General features: G+C 40.5%; 3 protein-coding genes across 3 annotated transcripts; 1 reads left to right on the plus strand and 2 right to left on the minus strand.

The window, feature by feature from the left end:
• Window positions 1–634: 634 nt before the first annotated feature.
• spi1a (Spi-1 proto-oncogene a) lies at window positions 635–3,813 on the minus strand. Its single transcript, XM_086074033.1, has 5 exons — window positions 3,723–3,813; window positions 3,386–3,479; window positions 3,154–3,323; window positions 1,393–1,558; window positions 635–1,072 (listed from the first exon to the last, which is right to left on the minus strand). Exons 1-5 carry the CDS (start codon window positions 3,744–3,746, stop codon window positions 762–764), a joined length of 765 nt encoding a protein of 254 aa, XP_085930159.1. The 5' UTR covers window positions 3,747–3,813; the 3' UTR covers window positions 635–761.
• Window positions 3,814–5,831: 2,018 nt separating this feature from the next.
• On the plus strand, window positions 5,832–9,887 carry tmem276a (transmembrane protein 276a). The gene is made up of 4 exons (XM_086073721.1): window positions 5,832–6,422; window positions 6,722–6,835; window positions 6,913–7,050; window positions 9,111–9,887. The coding sequence occupies exons 1-4, from the start codon at window positions 6,035–6,037 to the stop codon at window positions 9,356–9,358; spliced, it is 888 nt and encodes a 295-aa protein (XP_085929847.1). The 5' UTR covers window positions 5,832–6,034; the 3' UTR covers window positions 9,359–9,887.
• Window positions 9,888–14,109: 4,222 nt separating this feature from the next.
• On the minus strand, window positions 14,110–15,710 carry fibina (fin bud initiation factor a). Its single transcript, XM_086074054.1, has one exon. It carries the CDS (start codon window positions 15,687–15,689, stop codon window positions 15,066–15,068), a length of 624 nt encoding a protein of 207 aa, XP_085930180.1. The 5' UTR covers window positions 15,690–15,710; the 3' UTR covers window positions 14,110–15,065.
• Window positions 15,711–26,971: the final 11,261 nt, after the last annotated feature.

Below are 26,971 nucleotides of genomic sequence, written 5' to 3' on the forward strand. Positions count from 1 at the left end.
CTTAATGGTTCCATTTTTTTTCGTTTCAGGTATACTGTTCTGTACTTGTTCTGCGATTGAATACAGAAACAAATATTATTATTATATTATTATTCAATAAAGAAAAGTCACGTATTCTGGCAGTTAAAAAAAAACGTTGAAAAATTTTTTTTGCAGTGAAAAGTTCGAAACTTGAGTAGATATAGTACACGCATCTTTAAAAGTATTTTGTAATAGCTAATGCTAGTTATTTTTGTTTTATAGGCCTATGCATACATTGTCTCTCACTAGGATGAAAACATTTGCTCTGTAGGCTACTGTTTTAAGACCCAAATACATGATGATAATATAACGTCTATTTTGCAATCCAGGCAGCACTGTGTGCTAGTGGTTATAGCACATTTGCCTCACAGTACTGAATGATGTTGTGAACGTTTTGCCCTCAAAAGAATGTCCCTTCTTTTTAAGATGCAAATATACTGCTGACTTGGACAAGGACAAGTGCTTTGGAAAATGAATGGATGGATATATAATAATAATTACAATCCCTTTTTAAGTTTCATTGTTTTTAATTGAAGGCTTCTTCAAACACAAACTTTAATTGTGAGAAACCCCAACCACCACATGAATGTTAGTAACTTTATTGATCGGGACAACAAAAAGTATGTATTTGCAATATTTTCCCCCTGGCGTCAAATGAAATAAATAGCAATGCAATTGCACGCACATAATATGTATTGACAGTGTAAAAAAATAAAAAAATAAAAATAAAATAAACTTTATTAGTGACAGTAATGTTGTGAATAGAAGTTCGCCAGAACTTCTTCATTGAACTGGTAGGTCAGCTTCTTTTTCACTTTTTGAATCTCGCCAGTTTTACCGTAGTTCCTCAGAGCACGAGCCATTTTTTGGTAGGTCATTTTTTTGCGATTTCCTTTTTGGACTCCCCAGTGACTGGCCAGGGCTTCTTTGTGTTTCGTGGAGAACTGGAAGATGCCCTTTTCCTGGTCCACCCACCAGATGGAATCACTCATGTCGCCGTTTCTCAGCAAGTCCAAGAGAAACTGGTACAAGCGGATTTTCCTCTTGACGTCTAGATTGGAAAAATGTCATAATATCAATGAGGATTCAGGAATAATAGTCAGAAGTCAAGTAAAAAATGTGCCGCCACTAGTCTAAGCAAGATATTCTGAATAATATGGCTTTTTTTGAGGGGGGAGGAGCAAGATTTAATCAGAAGAATTATTTTTCTTCCATTCAAGGAGGCTGTTTTTAATGCAACAACCCCCCCACCCCCCTGCTGGTGACTAAAATTGACGTCAAAGTGCCGAAAATCACGTGACCAAAGGATGAAACCAGGTGAGCCTGTGAAACTTTTTTCCTGCCCAAACATTTGAAGACTTTGACACTCACTTGAGTCTTTCTTGATGGAAGGCAGGTTGTGGTACTCAGATCCATCCTCGCCTTCTGATACTTCCAGTGGGGGGCTGATACCTCTCTGTTCCTCTTCCGAATAGTACTGGATGGATGAGACTGGGCTTTGGTACTGATAGTACAGTGACGAGGTGTAATTTGGGATCTTCAAGACAAAACGTAAACACGTTGTGGTTAATTTAAATAGGCTGGTTGTGAGTTTGTTTAGTCATGCAAAAAGAGGATGTCCTTTTCTTTGACACAAATGTAAGTTTGAAATGATCAACATTATAGAAATATATATATATTTAATGTAATCAACAATCTCTGTGAGATTATTTTCCCCCTTTAGTCCAACTTATTTATTTTATTTTATTTATTTTTTGTAGCGGAGCCTTGTATAAGTGCTTTCATCTCATGAAGATTTCATAGGGTAAAAGTGTCCGAGCTTAAAAATAGCAGCAATATTATGTTGACGCAGTGGTCTGTCATCAGCTACACTCACCCACACTGCATGAATCACATCTTCAACCAACTACGCTAATGTTAAAACTTAAATGCTTAATTTTCTTCTTTCCCTTTTTTGGGGCAGTGAAATTACCCTTTTGGGGCCAATGTTTTTATCAGGGCCTGACTGATATGGATTTTTTCAGTTTTTTTTAAGGCTGATGCCGATTCTGATAATTGGCAGAATAAAATCCAGATCATCAATTAGTTGAAAAAAAAAATATATATATATATATATATATATATATATATTCAGTTTTGGGCCCTAAATGATTACAACAATAAAGATACAAATTACTGGCAGACCATTTTACAATATTTAGCTTTTTAGTATTTGTTTAATTTCAAAACAGAGAGAAAAATCAGCAAAAAACGGTTGGTGTGCTATTGTGTTAATAAAAATGTTTTTTAATCAGAAAAAAAATCTTCAGATTTTTCAGTGCTTTGTTGGCTAATTAAATCGCCTGCTGTTGAAAATGTACTGTATGTTTTTGAGAGGTCCAGAACTCATCCCCCTTAAAAGTCACTCATAAGGAAAAAAAAAGAAGAAAGAAAGAATAAAGCCCCAAATCCACACAAAATACTGTCGATCTATCATAACAGGATACATGAAAAATTGTCAAGGGCCCGTGCACTTTTTTTTTTCCATTCTGGTTTGAAGCAAACATTTCATCCAAATGTGCCCCAATCCGGAGGATGACACTAGAGAAGTGATTCCCAACCTGGGTGCACACTAGTGTGCCATGAGAAATGATCCAATTTCACTTAATTTATCCAAAATGGTTTACTCATTAATTACAACTTGTTCATTTATCTTTGCCAGCAAATTACAGTATAGTGACAGACAGAATAACTAAATGCTCTTAAACTAGATGGCAGAAGGTACCATAAACCTTTACTTCCTGGTAGGCTGCTACAACAGCATTTCCAAATATGAAGTCAATCAGTGAGTAAATGGAGATGACATGATTATTTCAGTATTGTTTTTGGTGATTTGCTGTGAGATTTTACTTATGTAAAATGGCCGCCTTGGAGCAATAAAAGTTGGGAAACGCTGTAATAGATATATAGGCTAAATTGCTAAGCTTTTTGGCTAGCATCAAATCTTAGAAAAACATGGTGACAAATTTGACATCATTTCAACTCTTCACCATGAAAAGTAAAATCTCCAGTTCAAATCCATGCAGATCCTATAATTGAGAAGAAAAAAAAAAGGCACAATGGCACATATAATGACAATAAAAACAGCCTCACTTGTGGCAGCACCGAAAGCGGTGCCTCCAGGTGAAGATGGCCGTCAGCGCTGTAGCGGTAAGGTTGGATTTGCTGAGGAGCCACACACTGAAGTTCCGTTAAATGACTCGACGGAAAATGGTCAAAGTCTGCCGGCTGGACATGCTCCGTGTGGTAGCTCCATCTGTAGTCTGACATTTGGCACACGTTTGTCTCGCAGCCACGCGGCAATCTTATCAAATCGTCGTCTTACCTTCATAAACGTCCCCCGCGTTAGTGAGGTACGGGTACAGCTCTGCCGGGGCTCGATAACTCTCTGGCTCACTTTGAATAATATCCTCAGAGGCCTGTGGTGGGAGGAAGAATTTATTTGCAATTGTGCAACAATCTTCATTGTATTAGTACTGTTGTTCTTAACAGAACATTCAATTAATAATGTAAACATTTAACATAGCATTTTTAAATGTTACCCCCCCCCCCCCCCCCAAAAAAAGCCCAAGTCTTTGTGCGCTACTATGTCAATTAAAAACTGAAAACGTTTTTTTTCTGCATGCATGTGGACAGAAAAGGACAAAAGAATGAACACTTACAGGTGGTATGACAAAGCCTTCCATTGTGTAATATTCGAATATTGAAGCAGATCATAAACGATAACGTTGCCCTTCTACTGCCTGAGTGACAATGTGACAAACACACAGTGACTTGAGCAGACAAACAGGAACTGAGAGTGACCTGACATGCACAAAGTCCCAACAACCAATTGTCGAATTGAAATGTCCACCTCCGCTTCCCCCAAAGCTCATTTAGCAAGCGAGCTCACGTTTTTACACGTACTCTATGTCCAGTTGATCTGATTCATCGTATTCAAGTACTGTTTACAATACATCACTTCCATCAAGGTGTATGCTGGGATGTATTATTTGCGCACTGACAGACACTGAAACCAAAAGCGAAGTTAGGAATTAGCTTTGTTCCTCTTTTAGTTTGGAATTATGGTTTTAGTTGAGGAAGTTTCGAACATGAGAATGAAACTCACTGAAAAAGGTTGCTTTGGTTACATTTTCCATTGCATCAACGCATTCAATAAAGGAACACAAATCTTCACTTTTACTTTAATGTTAGTATATGTGGCCATATTGAAATGTATCTACACTTTTATAGTACACCCTGAAAGTCTTCATATTGATATAAGGAACTTGGTTACACACCAAAAATATGAAAACTGGAACTGGTTGATTCATGTGATGGCTTTAGGCACTCGGGTCTCAACAGGTCACTCTTTGTGCTGTGTTTGAATTTACTGTTGAGTCGTCTCTTTCTGTGCTCGTGTGCGTTCCAAAAACACGCAGAGACCTCAGCTTCCTCATGATGATACTGAATAGAAGAAGTGTATAGATGATGAATAGATAGCCCTTGAAGAATGAAGGGTTGCTCTATACTGTTATGATCCCAAACAACTCATCCGTAGCCTGGTGTCTATCTCAGTTTACTTTGGGGGAACGGCAGGGGATAACCTGGACTGGTTGTCTGTCAATCACAGAGCTCACACATAAAGACAAACACACTCTTCCATCATCCTAACATGTATTTATTGATTTTATTGTAGGGGCAAAATACAGCAGTTTTTAATCAATATCAGAAGGCAGCCATTTTGCCGCTTACTGTCGAGTGAAGATGACATCACAGTTGCTCGGGTTTTAGGTATAACGACCAATCACATCTCAGCTTCAGAAAACAAGTGAGCCGAGATTGGTTGTTGCCTGAGCCCTAAGCAACTGTGATGTCATCTTCAGTCGACAGCAAGTGGCAAAATGGCCGCCCCCTGAGGTGGATAAAAATGGCCGGGTTTAGCTTCATAACTCATATTACACAAATGTAATATTAATCAAAATGTCATGTTTAGACTAGTGAGGTCAGAGTATGGTAGATTATTGTCAAGAAATGTTTAAGGTTGACTTCCCCTTTAATCCAGCCTACTGAGCATTGAGACAGAGTCCATTAGTTTTTTCCCTTGGTTAAATAAAATGTGCGTATATTTTCTATTTGTTTACAAACAACTTATTTTTGTAACAGAATAAATTGAGAAATGAGAAAAATCAACAATTTTACACTTACATTTATTGTTTGTAATGCTTGTTAGATTATACACAATTAAATAGAAAATAATGAATTATTTTATTTACTTATAGAATGTATTATTTTATAAATTACATGTAAATATTTGGACAATTTTTATTTAATTTGCTAATTTTAAATACACATTTTAACCTAATCTACTAATAACCTAGCCTGTTTGTCCATTAAAAAAAAACTAAAAATAAAATCAAACATGGCCCATAATGAAAAAGTGTCAAAAGGAGACATTCACAACCACTAGAAATCAACCAATTTCATCTAATTGGTCCAAAAATTCTCATACATTTCATGGATCTCTGCCAAAAATTAACAAATTAAATAATTTAATAGCAAAAACGCAGAACTGAGTCAATCCGTATATTTGTGACTACATTGATTGAGATGAGATTTAAAATGTTAGTTCTGTATAAAATACTTTTTGTGACACTTATTTGCATTTTTGACGTAAAAAACATGCCCAGTTTCGTTTTAACAAAGGAAAATTATTTTATCCACTGCACTGTCGTCTTTTTCTGACAGTATCAACATCTTGTTTTGGCGCCATCTAGTGGACTAATGCGCTTTTGGAGGGAGCAATCCAGTATCCGGGCTAGATCGAGCTGACTGGCAGAAGCAGACAACCAAAACATCGCATCCAGGCCTCAGCGTCTCCATCCTCGGTGCGGCGATGCACGCAGCCAACCCGACCATGACTCCCTGAGGGGGGGAGGGGGGTCCCCTGTTTCACGGAGGGGATTTCTCAACACGGCACCCGCATGGAAGGAACATGGCTGCGATGAGGACTTTAACCGCGGCGGGTCTCGTCCTAGCCTTGTGCGCCCTCGGCCTGATCGCGGTGGCCATCGGCACCGACAACTGGTACGAGACGGACGCCAGGAGGCACCGAGAGCGCTGCAAGAATTACTCGAACAAGAGAACCGACCCGGGTTACATCTACATCTCCAACAACAACCTCCCGCTGCGCATGCTGCCCAAATGGGGCGCCGAGTCGGAGGCGAGGATGCCGCGGCTGCGGGCTCGACGGCACCTTGCGACTCCAGCATCCGCGATGGAGTCGCTGTGCAATCGGCATTTTAACTCCACCGTCACCGGACTGTGGAGGAAGTGTCACCGGATGGGATTTGATTTGGAGACGGAGGATTTAATCTTTAAAGGTTAGATGCTGTGGTCATTTGTGTGTGTGTGTGCGCGTGCGTGTCAATGCGTATAAACATCTTGCGCAATCCAATACAAATTGCAGGTTCCACATTAAAACAACAACAACAACGTGTAAACAGAAGCATTGGCGCGTTTAATAATACGTTTTTCCATCTTGGTGTGGGTGGATGGATGCATACGGGTTGGTGATGGAAGGTTTTTTTTTGGGGGGGGGGGTGGGGGGGGCATCCTCTTCTTATCCTGTCAGGGTTTGTGTGACACCCCCTCTCTCGTTGTGCCGCGTTTGCCTACACAGGATTGGTTGCACGCTGCACGCCGATAAAATACTACTACTCTTCATCGGCATTGCCCAAAAATGTGCCCATCAACCTTACGAAGACGATCAGGCAGGATGAGTGGCATGCACTACGTGAGTCTTTTGTTTGCAATTGAATATGCTTCAACTACCACGACCAAAAACAACACTATTTCTTCTTCTTTTTGCAGATCTGCAGAGGATGACGGTCAGTTTCATCGGCATGGCCATATCCATCATCCTGTTCGGTTGGACCATTGGCGTGCTGGGCTGTTGGAAGGCACATGACCTCATGCAGTATGTTGCTGGACTGCTTTTCCTCATGGGAGGTAAGCGCTGTACGTCAAGTCGCCACACGAGGGCGGTAAGCTCCTTCTCAAAGGGAACCCCCAAAATGCATACACCAAGCCATTTTCTATTCAAGGGGCGTATTTACGTTAGAAAAAAAAGGTCAAAATAAGCTAAGCAGTCACAACAATTAGATTAAATGAAAGAGAGGCATCCAAAAATTACTGAGTGCTCAGTTTTGATATGATTTTTATGTATTTTAAAAAGTTGATAGCTATAAATCAATATATTCATTTATGGTGGTTAAAGTTGCAGTGATTTAATATAAAGGCATCATTTTTTAGTGTGCTTGATTGTGCAAATGTAAACAATCAAATGTATTCCATGAGGACTTTGGTTATTTTCTTTCCTACAGCCTAATTGTAATTAAAGGTACGGAAGGCAAGTTACCGAGTTTTTGCAGATTTGCGACCCCTCTGGCGAAAAGCGGAATGGAAGCCAGCGATGTGCACGCCTGCCGAGACGCTAGTTAGTGGTAGTTTTATTGCGCATTGCTTATAAGATAAGATAAGATTAGGAGAAATTCACAGCGTTACCAGCAGCATTACACATCATATATATATATATATATATATATATATATATATATATATATATATATATATATATAATATAATATATAATATACATAACAAAAAATACTTAAAATATGATCATAAATAGACCCAATCGCATTTTCGTGACGAGGTTTTACATTTTTAGCAAGCTGTGGGTCTCGTTTTATCCTCTTAGGTTTTTCCACATACTACAATATTCTCCCTGCTCCAATATTGATCCATGTCCTCCCGCGCCCATTGTGCTGCGACTTCAGTTTTGCCCTTTTTGTTACAATTGACATGGGTTATCCTTTCCTGATCGGTATCCTGAACGTGGTCGGGGAACGCAGGAGAGATTTTTCCCTCCATGGTCAGGTTGCATGTTGCCAAACGTTCAGCCCGATGGTCGAACAAAATGAGCCACCGGGAGACGGAGGGTCGCACTGCAGTGTTGGTTTATTATTATTTTGCCACACTTTTACATCCACTTGTCTTTTTTTGCACGGTCGCGCCCACACACTCCCAAACACTTCCGCCTTCCCAACGCTTGCGCGGAGCGAGCAAGCGAGCGTGCCCGCGCTTGACGGAGACAAAACCTTAAGTTTTGGCCCTGAAACCGTAATCATTATTTTCACTCTACAGGAAAATAGGGGCAACAGCCATTGTGCTCTGTTGCCCTATTGAGCAATGAGAAAGAAAAAAATAATTTATTATTATTATTATTATTATTTTAACTATATGGGAAGGAAGATTTATTCAATGGCAGTTTTTTTGGCCCCAAGTCAAATCTTTAAGCCACAGCTGTCAAGTATCGGTGGCTGGTATTGACGGCCTCCATGATATCCGTTACATTGAAATAAGGCCGTATTGGCCCGATGCCGATTCTCACCCATCCCTCGTTACAGTATTATCAGTGTTGAGTAGATGACTTTGGTATTGATTGTTTAAAATTACAAGTTACCCTGAAATATTAGTGCACAGCAAATGGGTCAGTGTTACATTTCCAGTGTTTGCTCAAATATGCAGTAAGCAGTGTCAATTTAACACTGTCAGAGTAAATTTCCTTGAGTGTTGGGGTGGATGTTACGTAGAACCTGAATAATGATAGTAATACACTCATAAGAGTTGGCAGAGTTAAATGTTTAACACTGACACTAGTGTAGAGTACTTTCAACACTAGTCAGTGTTTACCAGTGTATATATATTTTTACACTTTTACAGTGTTTGCGTAACACTGGTTAAGTGTAAAAAAAAGTAACACTTTGAAAAGTGTCAGATATACACTCAGAATCTGTCTGTTAGTACCTCGATCAAATCCACCTGCACCACAACTTAGACCCGCTGGTCTAAATTGTAGTTTACTTTCTGTCACCAGTTTATCAGATGTAGCAAATATGTTACGCGAGTGCTGTTATTTCCAAGCTCTTAAACGCATCACTCTCCATTCATTTTTACACTGCCAAATGCTTTAAATGTCTGTCACGTGTTTCACTTCCTCCGAACAGGAACGTGCTGCATCATCTCTCTCTGCACGTGCGTGGCGGGAATCAACTTTGAATTGTCGCGTTACCCACGCTACATGTTTGGAATACCGGAGGACATCAGTCACGGCTACGGCTGGTCCATGTTCTGCGCCTGGGGCGGACTGGGACTGACTCTGCTGGCCGGGTTCCTGTGCACGCTCGCCCCCTCCCTCTACCCACCGCACACCCCAGTGGCTCACAAGCCGCGGCAGGAGAACGGCTGCGTGTGACGGGCCGGCGCTGCCCTAACCCCAGACGGACAACGCGGAGACCCGCATTAAGGGCAGTTTTGTGGGAATTCTGCAGCGTGCAGAGTGGCACAAAGAAAGCACAAGAACTCGAGGAGGGGAAGGGATATTTGACTGAAGATGACCCCCCCCTCATGACTGAATCGGTGTTATTGCTTGCTCTCAAAGAGGACAGTATGTAGTTCAGCACATTTGTAACCCCCCTACCCCCCCCAACCATCTGACTAAAGAAAGCGAATAGCACAACCTTGAAACTGTAATAAATATGAAACCATATGGATGTGTATCGTCACATTTGAAAGGGCAACTGTGTATCATTATGTATCATTCAGCACAAGTTATGTACATGTACCTTTTGAACCGTATGTATGCAGATGTATTTGTGTTTATTCAAGGGGAAAAGATGGCTCATTAGGTCCAAACTGTGTTCGACTGAAGTGTTTTTGTTGTTCTTGAGGTCGTCTACCCCATCAGAATATTTTTGAAAAATAAAACAGCCATGCAAAACATACCGACAAACCTGCACAATCTTTTGAAATGTGTCAAGTATTCTGCAGTTTCAATACTGTCTAAGATGTATTCCTTGAACATTATGGTGACTCCTTACGCAGCATAATTGCCCTTAAAAAGGGGAAGTCAACCCAAAAATGTCCTTTACAATACAGTAATATGTTCTACGCAGCCCCACGAGTCCAAAAATAGCCGTTTTGTCTTCTGCTGACAACTGATAATGACATCACAGTGCAAGGACTCAAGAAACGACTAAATGGCGGCTCACTTCACTATTCTGAATCTGAGCCGTGATTGGTCGTTAACTGAGGCCTGAGAAACTGCGATCGGCAGCCGGTAACAAAATGGCTGCCCCTGTGATAAATAAAAACAAGTGGATTTTGCTGCTTAGCTCATATTCCATAAACATAATATTAACTCTTTTACTGCCAAATGTTATCCAAAAAAACAAACCCGACAGTGCCGGCCAATTTCAAACATTTTCACTCATCTTTCAAGGCAAACAGAATATTGTGTGCTGTGACTACACAAGCATGGCGGATACCACATGAAAGATCGCATTCCATTCTTTCATTATTCCGTTAATTAGTAATCACCATTTGAAAATAGATAATTTGAGTGTCATCCAGCAAAAATGGAAAACACGCTTTTTGTGAAAAGATACATTTTTTGCACAACAGTGACTTTGACACTCATATTTTTTGTTTAGTGACGCTCTGTGAATTACTTTCAATTTGACAAAGGGTTTGATGATTCACGTCATCCTTGAAAACGTTCGATTTCCTAATATCCGCCATGTTTTCTTGCAATCTGATACTACCGGGAGCCCATTGAAAAGAGATACAATGCTGCCATCTGCTGGGCATAGTTAGTGACAGTTTTGTGATTTTTTTGAAACCCTTTCACAAAAGGAGCGCTGTACAAGACGTTGCACTGCCCATTGAGGGGAAAAAAACGTAGTTGACGTCAATTGACGTTATTGGCGGTATACAGTCCGTTTTTAGCTGACAAGTGGGGGTGCATAGAAAATATTATTGTAAAGACAATTTTCGTGTTGACTTTACTATTAATTAATTTGGTTTAAAAAAATGTGTTTGTGCCTTGTGTGACAAAGCAAAGGGATAGTAGCTTTTAAGAAATGGCACCTTTTCCCCCCGTAAAACAATTAGTTCTATTTTCACCAAAAACGAAAAACTGCTGTAAACAACCTCACTAGGTGAAGGTACTAAAATGACGCAATGTTCTTCTGGTTCTCTTTAGTTGTTTTATTTAGTAATTGGCAGACTAGTTGAAAAACATGGAACCAAGCACAACACATACCAGACAAAGTGACTACAGTCCACATTTACACTTGTATGTATTTATGTATATAAGTGACGAGGTGCACACTGGCTATGAAGCTGTACTCGACGTGGCCACAATGTTTACCAGAAGTTAAATCTAAATGACATTAAAATCCAAACGCTGACTTTACTCATTTCCTGAGGTTTCTTTGGCCCCAAGCTGTTCCTCCTCTCAACAACGTCGCTTAAAGCAGTTTTAAAAATCTTTAAGTGATTATTTGCAGCTGCAACCACGGAACAGACTCGCCGCCGTGTACACTGAAACCATATTCACATTATTAGTACAGTCATGCTGTAATAAGATGCCAATATAAATCATACGTTGGAATGATCTACTTTATCTGTTGTTCGGAGATTACGCTACAACTGTTGGCAGTGAATATTCTTGTTTCTAGCAGTAAATCTGAGAGGCAATGCAAGAACAAAGCATAACTGAAAGGGCCAAGTCACACGTGGCCTCAGGGATTTTGGTGGGCGCACAACTGCACAGCATCACGCTTCGAAATAATTGTACACTCTTAAAACTGTTGAGTCAACATTTTTGATCCAACAAGGGGTCAAAACTATCCATAAAGACAATTTGAAGTTGAGTGGGATTTGAATCCTAATTCCTGTATCCGTTGGCAGTGGCGTTATCCACCGAGTCATCAACCACCGCCAACATTTTCCAAATAGGTTTCATTAAATTGACTTCAATGCCAGAGCACAAAAAGCTCTTCAGCCAGCCCAAAATGATCCAACCTTCAACCATATCTGCTGGGTCAAAAATAATTAACCCAACCTTGGGTAAAAGTATATCAATCTCCTCAAAATCCACAATTACACTCAGCGAGATGGTTAGGAAAACAACAGTCATTTTTTATCATGTAATATTTGTATTCCCTTAGCAGCTTAATTATATAAAATCTTCGTTCCAGTTGACCCTGCGGGACCCCAATTAGGACAATAGAAAGCAGACGAATGGTTAAAAGCCCAAATGGTTAATCCCAAATTCTTAAAAGTACTTTGTTTTTGTATAGCAATATTTAATACTACCAAAACACTGTTCCGAATAAAGGAATGATCCACATCACTGTGTTTCATTGTTATTGCATTAAACTGAACTTTCCTCAGATGCAAATCATCATCGGACAGATCATTATCACGTCGTAAAAATTCTGTCTGCAGTCTAATCACTTCATTTACACCTTGCTTTCGTTGAGCTCCTTTTATTGTCTCCTTGCACATAAAAGTGCAAAGTGCTTACTAACTGCAGCTGGCAGATAACCGTGCTGGTGGGAAAATACCTTAAAAAAAATAGGCACGTTGAAGCACTTTTATATGTTTAAGTCAGAACAAGTCATCAGATTCATCTAATCTATCGACACTCTATTCAAGTGCTCGAACCTATCTTGGCTGACTCGGGGCAAAAGAAGGACATGAGAGTGTGAACCATTACGCTACTGCTATGATGCTCATTAAAAGGTTTGCCTTTATAAAAAAACAATGAATTTCTGTATTTAGACATCCATCTACTGTATTCACTAAGCGCTTTTCCTCATCAAGGACATTAAACAAAGGAATAGAAACGCTGGGACGGGAGCACTTATAGCATGCAAGCACGCTCCGTGTCACAATTTGCGGAGGTAGGTTAGACCCGATATTGGTAATTTCGTAGCCATGCACTCGAGCAGACGCACTCCCTCCAAAAATGGACACCACTATGACAAAACGATTGGAAGAGCTGGCACAGGAAGGGAAAATGTCAATTGGGTCAATTTGACCCAATTTTTGTTTTACACAAAACGACACATAACAGGCTGAGGAGTGAAAGCGGTCACCCCTTTTTGAGAGTTTTGGTGGCGGCTGAATTACTCAGTGGGTAACAATGTTGATTTAGGCCACAGCTCACTCGTGGACTTTGAGTTGGTTGCAACAGGAAGAGCATCTTTTGTAGAAATGTGCCAGACATATCATGTGAGTGACTTCTTAGAACGTGTTGGTAGTAAAATTTGTATTATTTTCTCTCTCTAGCAACCTCATAACCCATTTTGTGGGGGCTTTAACTAATCAGTACGGGTAGTTTTTATTTATTTAATGTTGGGTCAAAAATCTTGACCTAACATGATGGGTGAACTCTGTGCAAGGTATGAATAACCCAGCATTGGCTCAGTCAGTCCCTTTAAGACTTTAGCTTCACCTAATTTGGGTTATTTTGGACCACTGACAAAAGGTCTTTCTATAAAACTAACTTTTTGTAAAACGTTGAAAGAATAAAATTGTCCAAAACGTCTTGGTCACATGAGGAGTTTTACGTTTTGAACGGTTCATTGGCGTTTCCCAATTTGAATAGCATAAATCAGTCTATGTAAACAAGCATGTCGCTGCGTACGCGTCTGAGAGGCTTCGGGTCAGCTCTTAATCACATTCCTGACCTGCCTTTGTACTTTCAATATGACAGTAAGGAAACCATCTCAACCACGCCGCAAAGAATGTATGCTTCTGTCGGAAGAATTAATGACCCCCCCCCCCCCCCGCCGCCCCCACCCCCCCAAAAAAAATCGCTCTTGCCGTGTGCCTTTGTGAGCCTCTATAGGTTTAACATACACATTAGATATTTTTTCCTGCAATCAAGTCAAAACTGAGCAATCGGTTGCTCCCCTGAAGTTTCCGAAGCCTTGTAGACATATAAGGTTTCTTCTGTGCACGCGGAGTTCCTGCTTCTTCGGACAGCGCTGCTTGCCTACCATTGGTGCGCTGCTGCATTAAACAGAGCCGTTTTGAAAAAGGGGTCCCAGAGGGGAAGCTGGAGTGTGAGGGAAACCAGACAGAGGAAATCACACCCAGTTGAGCCCATTGGCGGGCAGCACATCTGGCTCCCAAAAAAAACATGCACAGGCATAATCTCGTGCATCTTTATTGCCATGTGCTTGTTGCGGACAGGAACAGGAACATACAGGGCCGGACAATATTATGGCCAATTACAGTAAGTAGGAGGCATGTGATGGGTTTATTCATATTTTCCAGGAAATACAGGGAAAGTCACTGAGAACTTAAGGTATGTTTCAATATAGAGGAAGAGAATCTGTATCTACAGTATAATACAAAAGTGTACATAGGTGCAAATTACTTTCCTAACGCCTTATAGGGACTAAATAAAAAAATAAATAAGAATATACTGCGTAATACCGCAGAAGACATTTGAGCTTTTGGAAATGATTTCTTATGTATTTTAAGACAATTCTTAAACAAATATACACCACAATCAACATTAACCCAAATTGTTACAAATTGACTCCAAAGCCTTTGGATAAACATATTTTATAGTCAAAGTAAAATGCTTCCAGATGGAACTGGAAGGCAGTGACAGGACCCAGACGCCAATTAAGGGCCACAAGTCTGCCGCTGACTTCGAAAAAGAAAATAACACAAAATAAAGTTTTATGGGTTCATGCCCCAAAAAATGGAGTAGTAAATATATTAAAATTAGATTAACATGAATTTGCTTTCTTACTATACAGAGGGGGTGCAAAAGGGTAAACAGAGGTCTTTATTGCCAGTATTGACCATCTTTTATTACCCCATTGCGGACTTCGATCACCCTCACAAGATCTCACCCCGATGGATTTCTCCTTTTGGGACGTCGTCAAAGATAAAGTACATTCAAGAAACCCATGCACGGTTGATGACAAAAAAAGACATCAGATTGTGCTTGCAAAGTAAAGTAAAGTAAAAGTAATTTGTGACGAGCCTTTACAACATTGTGGAAATCATTCCTTAGCCTGCTTTGACTCAGAGGAATGCGTTGGTCCCATTTGAGTGACATCTCCAAAAACTTCACAGACGGATGCAATGGACTACGATCCTGTATTGAGATATTGACTTTTAAGGCGACTCAGTCGACTCCCGTGGCTGCGAACGATGAGTGACAGCAGCTCCTGTTTGTCCTTCAACCCCACCGAGATGTCCTTGGTGCCCCTCAGGCTGTCTCTGACGTCCCCCACTTGCTTGAGCACAAAGCCGCTCAGTTGTTGCTCCTCTCTCAACTCGCTCTCTTGACTCTGCTTGAACTTCACCTCCAGCTCCTCCAGAGACTTGTCCACGCCAGAGAAAGCCTCCGCGATTTGGGATATCTCCCTCAGGAGGAAGCGGCCGTAAGTGTCCTCTCCGTCCAGGTCGTTGGCCACCGCCCGCCCGATGCTCTCCAGAAGCCGCGCAGAGTCCTCCGCCTGAAGCCGGGCGAGGATCAGCTCCTCCCGCACCAGCGCGTCATTCTCCTCCTCGGCAACTGAGCACGGCGAGCCGTCCGAGAATCTGAAGACCATCTGGCACTTTTCCGGGTCTATCGTGTCCTCGTAGTCGCCGTCCGGGACGTAGAAGTGATGGAAAGTGCCGTTGGAGATCTCGGCTTGCAGGGGCCCGCTGTAGACCGCCGAGCCGAGGGGCAGACATGCGAGCGCGATGAGCAACAGAGGATTCATCGTGCGCCTGCTTTTCCACAACACAGCATGTGCGCTGGGAGTCGGATCAGGCGCACTGTTTTCATCAAGGGTCAGATTACACGGCCTCCCCCTGCTCCCCCTCCCCAAAATGCACAGCGTGGTAAAATTGAGTTGGGGCCCCGTCATCATGGTGACCACACAAAGCTACTACACTTATTCATACAATGGCATGCTCAACATAAACATAGGCCTCTTTCCGAAAAGGTAATAATGATCAGTTTTGTCAGAAAAGGTTCTTATATTAAATCAGTGTGTTGCAACCCATACTCCTTTAATCATCAATATTTATAAATAAATACAAATGTCATCAAATTTTTTTAATTTTTTTTTAATTTCTTTTTTCTCAAAAAGAGCTCAGTAGAGTTCATTTGGTAATGTCATCATCATTGCTCTTTTTTTTTTTTTGTATGTGGGTGAGAATGTGTATGTGCGTGCGTGCGTGCATTTGTGTATTTGTTAGCTCACCAAAAACCTATTAGAAAAAATCAAAATGTTTTGATAAAAGTGACCAAATGTTCAAAATAATAACAATAAAAAGAACTTTTAGGAAATGTACCGCTAGAAAGCTCAGTTTACATTTTCTGACCAGCAAATGGAAGTTGATAGGACTACATTTCCCATGATTCCTAGAATAAAAGAAGTTGTAGTAGTTCTGCAGCGCTTGCTATACAGTGCTACCAATTAGATACGGATGCTAATGAGAACGCAAAACGTGAAATTGGAAGTAAATAGGAAGAAATGTAACTGTTAAATTCCCGTTTAATGGGTTTATCATGTCGCTATGACAACTGTATGATTGATGTATGAAAAATATGGGACGCCGGGACGGGGCCTACCTAAAATCGAGGCAAAACAATGGGCTTGGCTATATCTGCCGAGACGTGGCAGTGGCACCCAAGGCCAAAATTGGACTGTCCCGCTCAAAACAAGACGCCTGGTCACAGATGCTAATCGTTAGCTCGTTTGCCATTGTGTTAGCATTAATCTTGCAGTCCTCAAAAGGAAGAGTTGTGAGTTTGTGTAATCTTATGGGTACAACATATGACAACTGTGTGATTGACACACACACACACACGGCAAAAAAATACAAGAGCCCGGGACGGGACTTGTGTCCGCACAATCTGAACAGGGGTGAGTAAACTTAATATCTACTCCTTCACCTCCTCTGTAAATAGGCTTGACTGTGTTGATTATGTTAATGAATTTAATACCCATGTACATCTACTACTTTTTTTTTAATTTTTATGTAGGAATAATTTTGGCAATATGTGCCTTTTTATTTTATTGCACAGGTGTACCTAATGTTGTGGCCAATGAGGAAGTCCACATAAATTGTCTTATTTTGAAATAAGCAGCATGCTGACAAACTACTTTCACAATATGTAGTCAGTACTGTGAAATATATATTTTAAAGTTGGCTAAATGCACAATACCCATTTATTGACTAGTACATGGGCCTAAAAAGAAACATGAGGTAAAATCGTTTTAAATCCCCTCTTCAGTGCCATAAAACGTTATGACTTAATGTCTAAAATGCGGTGAAGAAAAGTAAGGGCTTGAAACATATTCGTTTCACTCACCAGACATTCATTCAAAATCAACACATTCATAAGAAACTCTGGTCGGGTTATGTTCTCACAGGAGCAGTTTTTGAATGGTGTTGAGGATGCATGGCTTTAATTATAGTGGATCACTGCCACAGGTCGGCCACAAAAGTAGCACCCCAGGGACTGTCATGTGACCGTATCATAGACACATGTACCCCGGGGTGACGATCCAATCTGCTGCATATCCTGGCCGGGATAATTACATCATCGCAGGGTGGTCTCTACATATGTCAGCAGCAAGTGGAAACATATGGTCAGCTGTAAACACAAAGCTGGTAATAATCGTCCATGTTGTTGGCTTTGTGCTGCTATCAGTCTTGCGTGCAACGTTTGACTGTTGAACCTGAAAGGTCCAGCACACTTATTGTTGGGATTACTAACCAATTTCCCCCATACTAAAAAAACAGGCAACGAATCTTTTGAACGGTTCTTTTTAATGAACCGATTCTAAAGATTCAGTTCACTTAAAGGAACGGTTATGCTCATCACTAATGTCGAGGGACGACCATTTACACTTGCAGTCACACGTAATTTTGAATATTCAACGAACCAAGCATTCTTGTTTTTGGAATGTGGAGGAAGCCAGAATTGGAGAAAACCCACAAAAGCATGGAGAGGAGACGCAAACTTCACACAAACAGATTCAAACCTTGAACCTGACAACTAAAAAGGTGGATGCCTTATTTTGCTTAAAAATAAAACTTAATAACAAATGCAGCGTGAACTCATTATGCTTGCTGAATTTAGGAAAATATCACCAAGGGGGAAGAGGTAGATGATGAACAGCAGGTGCCTCAGGACAGAGCCTTGGGGCACACCTGAAGTGACTGGGAAGGGGACGGATGAAAGGATTTAAGGTAAATGAACCGAGTTAGATCAGTGGTGCAAAAAGCTAAAGGAAAAAAAACAAAACATGCGCAGGGTTAGTCCTCACAGAATTGAAGTAGTTTTATGCAAATGTAATGTCAATGAAAATAGATGTTGGCATTTTGCTAGTTTAAGAATCACAAGCAGGTAGCCTTCTGCTAACAGGAGCAAAAGAAGCAGAAAAACTTACTCCTGAGGAAAAAAAAATAATCCCACTTTACAAAATATACTTCTTTTCCACCATTTACTTCCTCCGGGGCCTCCATAATATCAAACACATTTCTCACTGACAAACTCCAAGTCTCAACTTTGAGAATTTGAGCAGCCAGGGAGGGCAGAAACCTCTGCTTCTCTTATTTCCGTGCGTGACAATAACAAATAAATAGGTCGGAATCCAAGAAGATGACTGAATTAGAAGGAAGACATGAAAACACCCATGAGAACGGCAAAACCTTCCTTTGGCCAAGCGGTCGGAAAAAAGCCAGGATTGAAGATTCAAACAGGAAGTGGATGAAAAGAACGAGCTGGCCAGGAAACAAAGGCTAAACAGGCAATTATTTGGCAGCTGATGAACTTGTAGATATTTGGTTTGAACAGCGTTTGAACTTGTCAGGGCAGGAAGTGGAGAGTGAGAGTGTTTCATGTCAGCGTGTCAGTAGGCCGAGTCATTGGTCCACATGTGTTCAATTGCGTCATGGAATACGGCCATGTTTTTTTGACCTTTAGTCACCGTGTGTAAAAGACACAGGTTGTAAAAGCGAGTGTGACAACAACCCTCCCGTTTACTGTAGTCTTTAACCAGAAAGTTCTGTCTGCGAGGCTTGTTTTCTTTGGGCCTGAAAACAGCCGCCAGTGAAGGCGTCCAAGTGAGCAGCAAAAACAGCAACGTCGTTCAAAAGCTATAAGTTCGAAAAATAAAGTTTAGTAGAGCAGAGAGGAGATTTTGGCTAACAAGTCTTGAGCTTGTCATAACTTTGAAATATAACTATGAAACTGCATGAACTGTGTGAAATGCTTTGAAGAATTTAGCTTTTTAAGTGTTCATTTCGTGTTAAGATTATTTTCTAAAGTCTAAAGACTATGAAAATGAGAGGTGGCAAATCCAGGTCCAGAAAGTAGAAACCCTGCCACAGTTTGGCTTTAGCCCCAGGTTTTTCAGTTTCAATTTATATTTTAGCCGTTTTGGATTTAGTTATAGCTGTGTAGCTCAATGAATAGAATTGTCTATTGTATTCTTATCTGTCTCTTTCGCCTGAGAAGAAAAGGGCAACAAGTTCTTTTTACTGTTATCTAGAAGGGAGTGTAGTCTAGTACCGGTCTCAGTCGGAAGAGGGGAGGGACAGGCTGATGTATTATTGTTTTTCTCTACTCTGATTTATACCTATGGGAACTTGCTGAGGGAGGAGAGAGGGATTTTCTTGTATTCACTGATTTGCAATAAAAACGGTGTGCAGAAGAAGGAGGGGCACACTTTTGAACAGACCACTGCTTGGGTGACTTCAATTGTGTGATCAGAAGCTTCTGACTAATTACCTTTGCAAAGGGACTTCTTCACCAGAATCTCACCATTCAGTTAATTGAACACGCAAAGAGTAGAATATAAATATTGTCTACTCTAACACTAGCTAGCTTCCTAGCTAACTCCCATTTACCTACTAGAGAGCTAGCTAGCTAGCTAGCTAGCAGGCAAGCCTCAGGGCCTAAAGACAAACTGTGGCAGGGTTTTTACTTTCTGGACCTGGTTTTGCCACCTCTGCAAAAGATCATAGCATTAAGTTCAAGTACAAAAGTATTTGTACTTTACCGTAGTATTTTTTTCCCCTGATGGCTTTTTGTTTAACTTTTACTCTTTACATTTAAAAAAAAAAAACAATAGACTCTTGCTACACCCTTGTCAAAATAGACCACTTACCTGAGGACAGCGCAGGTGAGTCAGATGTAACAACAAACTGAAGGTCCTAAGGTTTATTCTCAGGATTTTGTTGGAGGAAGCAGCTTTGAAACAGTTTAAGGAAAGCACAGGGTGATGAGGCGCTCAGCCTGTGGAGAGCAGGTGGATGGCAGGTGACACTTAAGAGGGAGACAGGAAGTATTGTGTACCGTGGTGCTGGGTGATTTTCCAGGCGGGAGTACTAGTAATCCACAATCCGAATCCAACTTCCAAGCCGGGTCCAAAGTAATCATATATTTACTGCCAACATCAGCAGTCAAAGATTAAAAAACAAAAAAAACTAAACAATACTTTACAACATCATTAAACAAGGTAAGAAGGGACTTTAATTCCAGTCAGGTTGCAAACAAAGAGGTTGGATAAACCAAATTTAAGTTTGGGTCCGGGTCCGGGCTCAAATTCTAATTTGATAGAGTATTGCAACAGCGAGTACCAAATCTGGGCAGAGCTGGTTAAATAGCGAAGGAAACAGGTGAAATCAATGAGGCCAGTAATGAAGCGCAATAAATGGCAGACAGGAAGTGGATCTTCAAATTAAAAGCATAAACAGGAAATGAGCAGAACATGAGAACAGTTACGTTTTTTTTCTTCTCCTTCAGTTTTTATCATTAATTCAGTATATTTTTTATTTAATTAATTTTCAATAAAAACAAAGATATTGTAATACAATGTTTTGGAAACTGGCCTGTTTCTACTTTGTGTGCAGATACGTTTATTTCATTAAAACTGTAAAAATTGTCACTTTTTCGACTTTTTACTTTTACTCATACTGTAAATATAAAAATTGAATTAATACTTCTCCTTAAAAAAAACTGTACTCAAATACAGAGTGTGAGTACTTCTTCCACTTTTAGGACTTTGTTTTGCTTTGACTTTGAAGTTGTAGGGGGGCGTTTTTGTTGATCATCTAATGACTAATAGTGTGCGTATGTGTGTTTACGGTGAAGTTGGACAAATACCTTTCATCCGGCGCCGAAGGGCTTTCCTTACCGTGTCGATCCGTGGGTGGTGAAGGGCTGAGATGCTGCACGGCTGTGTAGGAGCCATGCCGCTGACTCATAATGATGACCTAACGCTTGTTAGATGTCAACAACGATTTGATTTGGACACAATACGCAATATCTTACCACACAGTCTGCTTACTGTCCAAGCTGTGTTTATACAGAGCAGTTGGCTGGATTTACACTGCAATGGCAGTTCCAATTTAGATCAGAAACGTCTTATTGGCTTTCAAGTGACACCGGTTTTATATTATTGGGGTTACTGTACACCCGAAACAATCTACATGCGCACCCTCAAACAGAGCAAGTACAGCAAAACATGGCTGGCCATTGTTTCATTTAGTGGTCAATGTGCCTCAGAACCTTCGCAGTAGATGCATCTGTTTTTCATCCACATAGAGTATGACTGAGGCTGTAAGTAAATGTTTTGTTTTTCAAACACTTACACTGCCAAGATGCAATCCTGCGCAGATGCGGGTTAGACCTGATGTTGGTCATTTCACAGTTGCTATGTCGCTGTGCGAGTGGTCAAAGTTGACTTCAATCACGGCCACTCAGCACGCTAGTCGTTCACTAGATCCTCAAAATGGCGGAAGCATATCGGCGATGTGATGCGGACACTTGGAGAACATTCTCATTCTGGATATCTTTGCCGCTCAGTAGAATGATTAAAAAAAATATATAGTACAATGATTCTGATTTCACATATTTCTGAATTTCTGAATCCGGAGTTCAAAATCTGTCTACCAGTACCCCAATCATATTCACAAAATCACATTTGACTAGCTGCGCCAGTATTTAGACATGGTCAGGGACTTTGACAGTCTTAAATACATCAATATTAATATAAGCATTTTTTGGTAAAAAAAAAATATATATGTATATGTATATTTAAAAAAATAAAAATAAAATTAAAATAAAAATAAAGAGCAATGATGATGACATTTCCGAATGAACAATACTGTGCTCTTTATAGAAAAAAGAAAAAGAAAAAAATTTTTTTTTTGGTAGAGTAGAGCAGAAATTGTAAATGGTCAAGTGGAATTTTAGTGGTAATATTGAAGAAGACAGATTTGTTATTGTGCAGTCTTGTGAAGGACTGGGCGCACGGTTCTCAAAAGATATAATTATACTGTGGTCTCTCCCCTGTTGTGATTTAACACTCATCTTTTTGTACCTTTCTCACACTGCCTTCATTTTAGCTGGATAATGAAACTCTTCTTTGTTCCGCCTACCCACAAAGTTCCAAACAATAAGTGCACATATGTGCAAAGTTATTTGATGTAACTGCAAAAGCAGATCATTTAAACGGTTCAACTGCATATGATCTATCTTTACAGTATTTAATAAATCACTCCACCACACTCGGCAATTGACCTTCCTTCACCCTTGGGTCCTCACAACACACAGCAAGTCACTTCCCTTTTACTTATCTCAGCATTTTCCCATCAAGCTTATAAACCACGGAGCTGCTGTGCAAATATAATGATGTGAAAATGTACAGTAGTTTATGGTTTGCGCTGTTATGTGTCACTGGTGTGAAAAATCTTACCAAATGTTTAGTATTTTTCTTACCTGAAGCTGCCAGATGGCTTGCTTCACAAAAAGTCTCTGGGAAAGCGCGAATAGAAACTATTTGGGGAAAGGGGTAGTAGGCACTTTCAAATAAAGTAAACAAAAGCCAGTCGTGAGAAGAGTGAGGAGATCCTTTCCACCCACAAAAGTCCTCAGTGGTGTTGACACGGTCCGATAAAACTGCTGTTGCGATGCTTTTCATCCACACTGGTCTACTTCAGGCTGACGTTGTTTTCAAGCTTACTTCTAAATGAGCTATTAGAGCAGAACTCTACATCCTTAAAGTACAATAGCAGACCGACATTCTTTGGGGCCAAACACAACAGTATCGGTCCAAACAATATGGAACATCCCCCCCCCACACAAGCTGAACCCTGCTGACTTGAATTGTGACTTCTTCGTCCTCTGTACTTCAGCTGGATTTATAGCTACCGCCACAGCGGGTTCCATGATTAACTCGCTAAGCTGCGCTTTATTTCTGGGCCGTGTGAGCAACATCAATCCTGCCGAGGTGCTTACGGAGAACATGACCTAATAAGCGCTCGGTCCATGCTCTCCATCAAGAAAAGCCTGCAGTGCTGTTCTTTGCTTAGCTTTTAATGAAGAAACATTGCCCAGTTCCTGTGGTGGGCGCTGCATTTGGCACCTGGGCCTTAATCCCCCTCTTAATACTACGACTCACATTGCAATTATAGACACCATTAATACGATACAAAAAGCGGAATAACCGCAGGAAGAGAGTCAATTAATCTTCAAAAATGTAATGCGAAAGAGAAATAGGCCTACATGTGTTTGAAACAAACATGCTTTTCCTTTAAGGGCTGCTAGCTTAATGCTAACATAATGGGAAACAACATAAACGACAAGCATGCATCTAAGTTAGTTAGTTAGTTAGTAGTATTTAGTTAGTTTTGAGCCTTGGGCAAATCTCGTCCCGTTGTCCCGTTTTTTGCCATCTATTTGACACGATAAACCCACTAAAATCTAACTGTTATTTACTTCTGTTAAAGTAGACATTATTTGTATTCTACTCTTTACGTGTTCAATTAACTGAATGGTGAGATTCTGGTGAAGAAGTCCCTTTGCAAAGGTAATTAGTCAGAAGCTTCTGATCACACAATTGAAGTCACCCAAACAGTGTTCTGTTCAAAAGTGTGCCCCGCCTTCTCCTGCACATCATTATTTATTGAAAAGTGGGTGAATACGAAAAGCCTCCTCCCCTTCACAAAAAGGCAAAAGTTCTCAGGAATACAAATCAGGTTAGACCTAAACAATAATAAATCAGCCTGTCCTTGGACTGAGACCGGTACCAGGCTACACTCCCTTCTCTTCTCATGGAAAATAACTTGTTGCCCTTTTCTTCTCAGGCGAAAGAGACAGATAAGAATACAATAGACAATTCTATTCATTGAGCTATACTGAGTTAACTAAATCCAAAACGGCTAAAATATAAATTGAAACTGAAAAACAATGTTAATAATTCAACACTTCCAAATTCGCTTTTGTGTTCTCATTCGAATCTACTTGGTAGAAGGTGTGTTTTTGTTATACCGGAACTAGCACTACTTCTTTCTTCTGCGTCTAAAAATCATGGGATGTAGTCTTACCGCTACGGTCGCAGGTTCTCAGAGCCAACGCAAGCTGAGCTTTTTTGGCAGCGGGTTTCCAATGTGGGACCGGCACAAGATAAACTACGCTATTGGTGAGTGCATTGACTTTTTTAGCGTTGGTGAACTGTCAACCAAGATAGCATTTAGCATTAGCTATGATTGACTAACCATTCAAATTGGCATCCTATTTTTAAATTCTGAAAATCTGGTCACCCTACTTTAAGGACAGCTAGCTTAATGCTAACACAAGGGGAAACATCAACGAGCTAACGACTTGCATCTAAATGGCGGTGTTAAAACACTTTTTTAAACACAAACGGTTCATCAAAACAGTAGACAGACAAAACAATACTCAGGCCCCGTCCAGACGGAAGCAAAGCCGGCTTCGTTCCTCAAACAAATCTCGTACACACAGAAGCCATTTCAAGACTTGCGTGGGTCCAAAAGAAGACGCTGAGGACGTTTAATGGCTGTAATGTATATGCCAAGCCTGGGGTGGCGCTGTAGCGCAGCCACAGGGAGTTAACGGAAAGCGTAGAAGAAGAATCAGCGAAGAAGACAAACACCTTTTTTTCTAACTTTATTGCAATCTACAGTGCAAACATGGCTTTGCATGTATCAAAACAACATGAAAAAGACAAACACAGGAGAAGTGACAATGGCGGGTGATTCAAGTACAACACCGCTTCTTGAACGTGGGAATAAAGAAGCAAAATATTTTGCTGCAAAAGCATAAGCAAGCTAAGGAGGCTTCGCAAAACGATTACGACACGGCTATCCGCCATTGTTGTTGACAGACTGAAGGTTGGCACATACGTCATCAATCTGCGACCATTACGTCATATCCTGCATATTAGGGGTGTGAATTGTACCTGGCGATTCGATTCGTATCATGATTCATAGGTCACGATTCGATTCGATACCGATTAACCGCAAAAAAAATTAAACTCAAATTTAGAAAATACTAATCAATAAACTTGTTCATGTACACTGTAAGACTTGTATGAAAATGTATTTATTTATCTGAAAATTCAGGCTTATAACTGAGCCACTGCATTTAACAAACAGGTTGTTTCGTGTTTGAACAACACTGAAATAAAATATTAAGGCTTAATGTTCCATTAGTATAACATTCTTTCATGCTTAATGTGTGAATCCTAAACCTAAGTAAGACGTTTTGCTGAATCTTCCCATAAAAAATGTATCTTTAAGAATCGATTCGGCCGCAAATCGAATCGATTCGAGAATTGTGCGCTGTAATATCGCGATATATTGCCGAATCGATTTTTTCTAACACCCCCCTACTGCATATGGTGTCCAGACGGACATGCACGGGGCGCCATCGTCTGGACGAACGGCCTAAACGGTAGGAAACTTGTGAGGATACATTGAAACTGGCTTTCGTGTGGACGGCGCCTAACAGGCATCCCACGTGAAGAACGACAACTACTTGTGATTACAGAATCACTCGCAGCAGTTGAAAGAAACTCTTTTCCGTTTGTGACCGCATGACTGTATGATACTGCCCCTGAATACAATTTCATACAACAAATATTGGACATCCTTGTAAATGTAGGCCAGCGCTCCTGATAGTGCTGAGGCCAGCAGAGGAAGCCTTGTTGGCCCTGAACAATCACCAATATCCAGTTCTAATAAAACTGGACAAATACCGAGACACCGTCGGAGTCTCGCTGCAGTGAATTTGACTTTCCGGTTATCTCTCTTCTCTTTCCATTTTGGAGACGTCTCCGTCTGTCTTTTGGAATAAATGTAGCAAGAAAAGACGCACAACGGTATTTATTAACTAGAGTTATAGTCCTCAATGATTTTTTTTTGGCCTGGTAATAGTAGAATCTTGTTCACATTTACAAGCAAGTTGTTTTTGTTTGGTTTGCAGTTTTCTCTTCTCAGCATACACTTAACGGGTTTTAAAAAATGCGTGAGAGCGGGGTCTTCATTCTGCTCTGTTGACTAAATCAGCATGTCTAATTCAAGAAATCGTTCCAGGGGTGATGCTATTTGAAACTTTTAATTCAATTTCGCTGGGTTTCAGTTGTTGGTGAACATATTGGGTGTGTTAATGGGAAACATATCTCAGCATCGCCGAGCAATAAAAGCACTCCTCGGAATATCGCTCCCTCTGATGACTTGAGCGTTGTGACTCCTTGGTCTCCCATACCGGCCATTCCTACCATCTTGGCATGTTGAGCTGGATTTATAGCCGCGACCACTACGGGCGTCATGATTTCCTCGCTCGCTTTATGTGTGCCATGTGCGTACTGTAGTATCAATCACGTAGCCATGACCTAATAATCACTTGTCGGCGCATGAAAGGGAAAGTGGTGTGTGTGACACTTGGGTTACAGCTCTGAAAAAAATGAGAAAAAAATCTGACCATTTACAATAGCGTTAGTGAGTAAAACAAGGTCCACATGTGAAGTATATTTTTAGCAGTGCAGTAAATTCCAACCTGGTGGAAAATGACCTCAACATCGCCAATAAAATGCAATACTGCTCTGATTTTGTAGGAGAGAAAATGCTCATGCTCAAACATTTGCAATCTCATCAACAATATAAACAAGTGTCTTTTGACACCATTTTATAACTTTTAAAAGTATACAGTATATACACAATTTAGGTAAATAATAAA

The sequence above is a fragment of the Leptonotus elevatus genome, chromosome 4 (genome assembly GCF_054856555.1).
Source record: "Leptonotus elevatus isolate MCC_2025b chromosome 4, RoL_Lele_1.0, whole genome shotgun sequence".
NCBI classification, from domain to species: Eukaryota; Metazoa; Chordata; class Actinopteri; order Syngnathiformes; family Syngnathidae; genus Leptonotus; species Leptonotus elevatus.

Coding starts and splice junctions, on each gene's coding strand:
- spi1a (XM_086074033.1), bottom strand. CDS start 3,746: ATGGAAGGCTTTGTCATACCACCT. Junction 3,480..3,722: donor AAGGCTTTGTCATACCACCT/GTAAGTGTTCAT, acceptor CTCCCACCACAG/GCCTCTGAGGATATTATTCA. Junction 1,073..1,392: donor TTCCATCAAGAAAGACTCAA/GTGAGTGTCAAA, acceptor TTTCCAATCTAG/ACGTCAAGAGGAAAATCCGC.
- tmem276a (XM_086073721.1), top strand. CDS start 6,035: ATGGCTGCGATGAGGACTTTAACCGCGGCGGGTCTCGTCCTAGCCTTG. Junction 6,423..6,721: donor GGAGGATTTAATCTTTAAAG/GTTAGATGCTGT, acceptor TTGCCTACACAG/GATTGGTTGCACGCTGCACG. Junction 6,836..6,912: donor GGATGAGTGGCATGCACTAC/GTGAGTCTTTTG, acceptor TTCTTTTTGCAG/ATCTGCAGAGGATGACGGTC.
- fibina (XM_086074054.1), bottom strand. CDS start 15,689: ATGAATCCTCTGTTGCTCATCGCGCTCGCATGTCTGCCCCTCGGCTCG.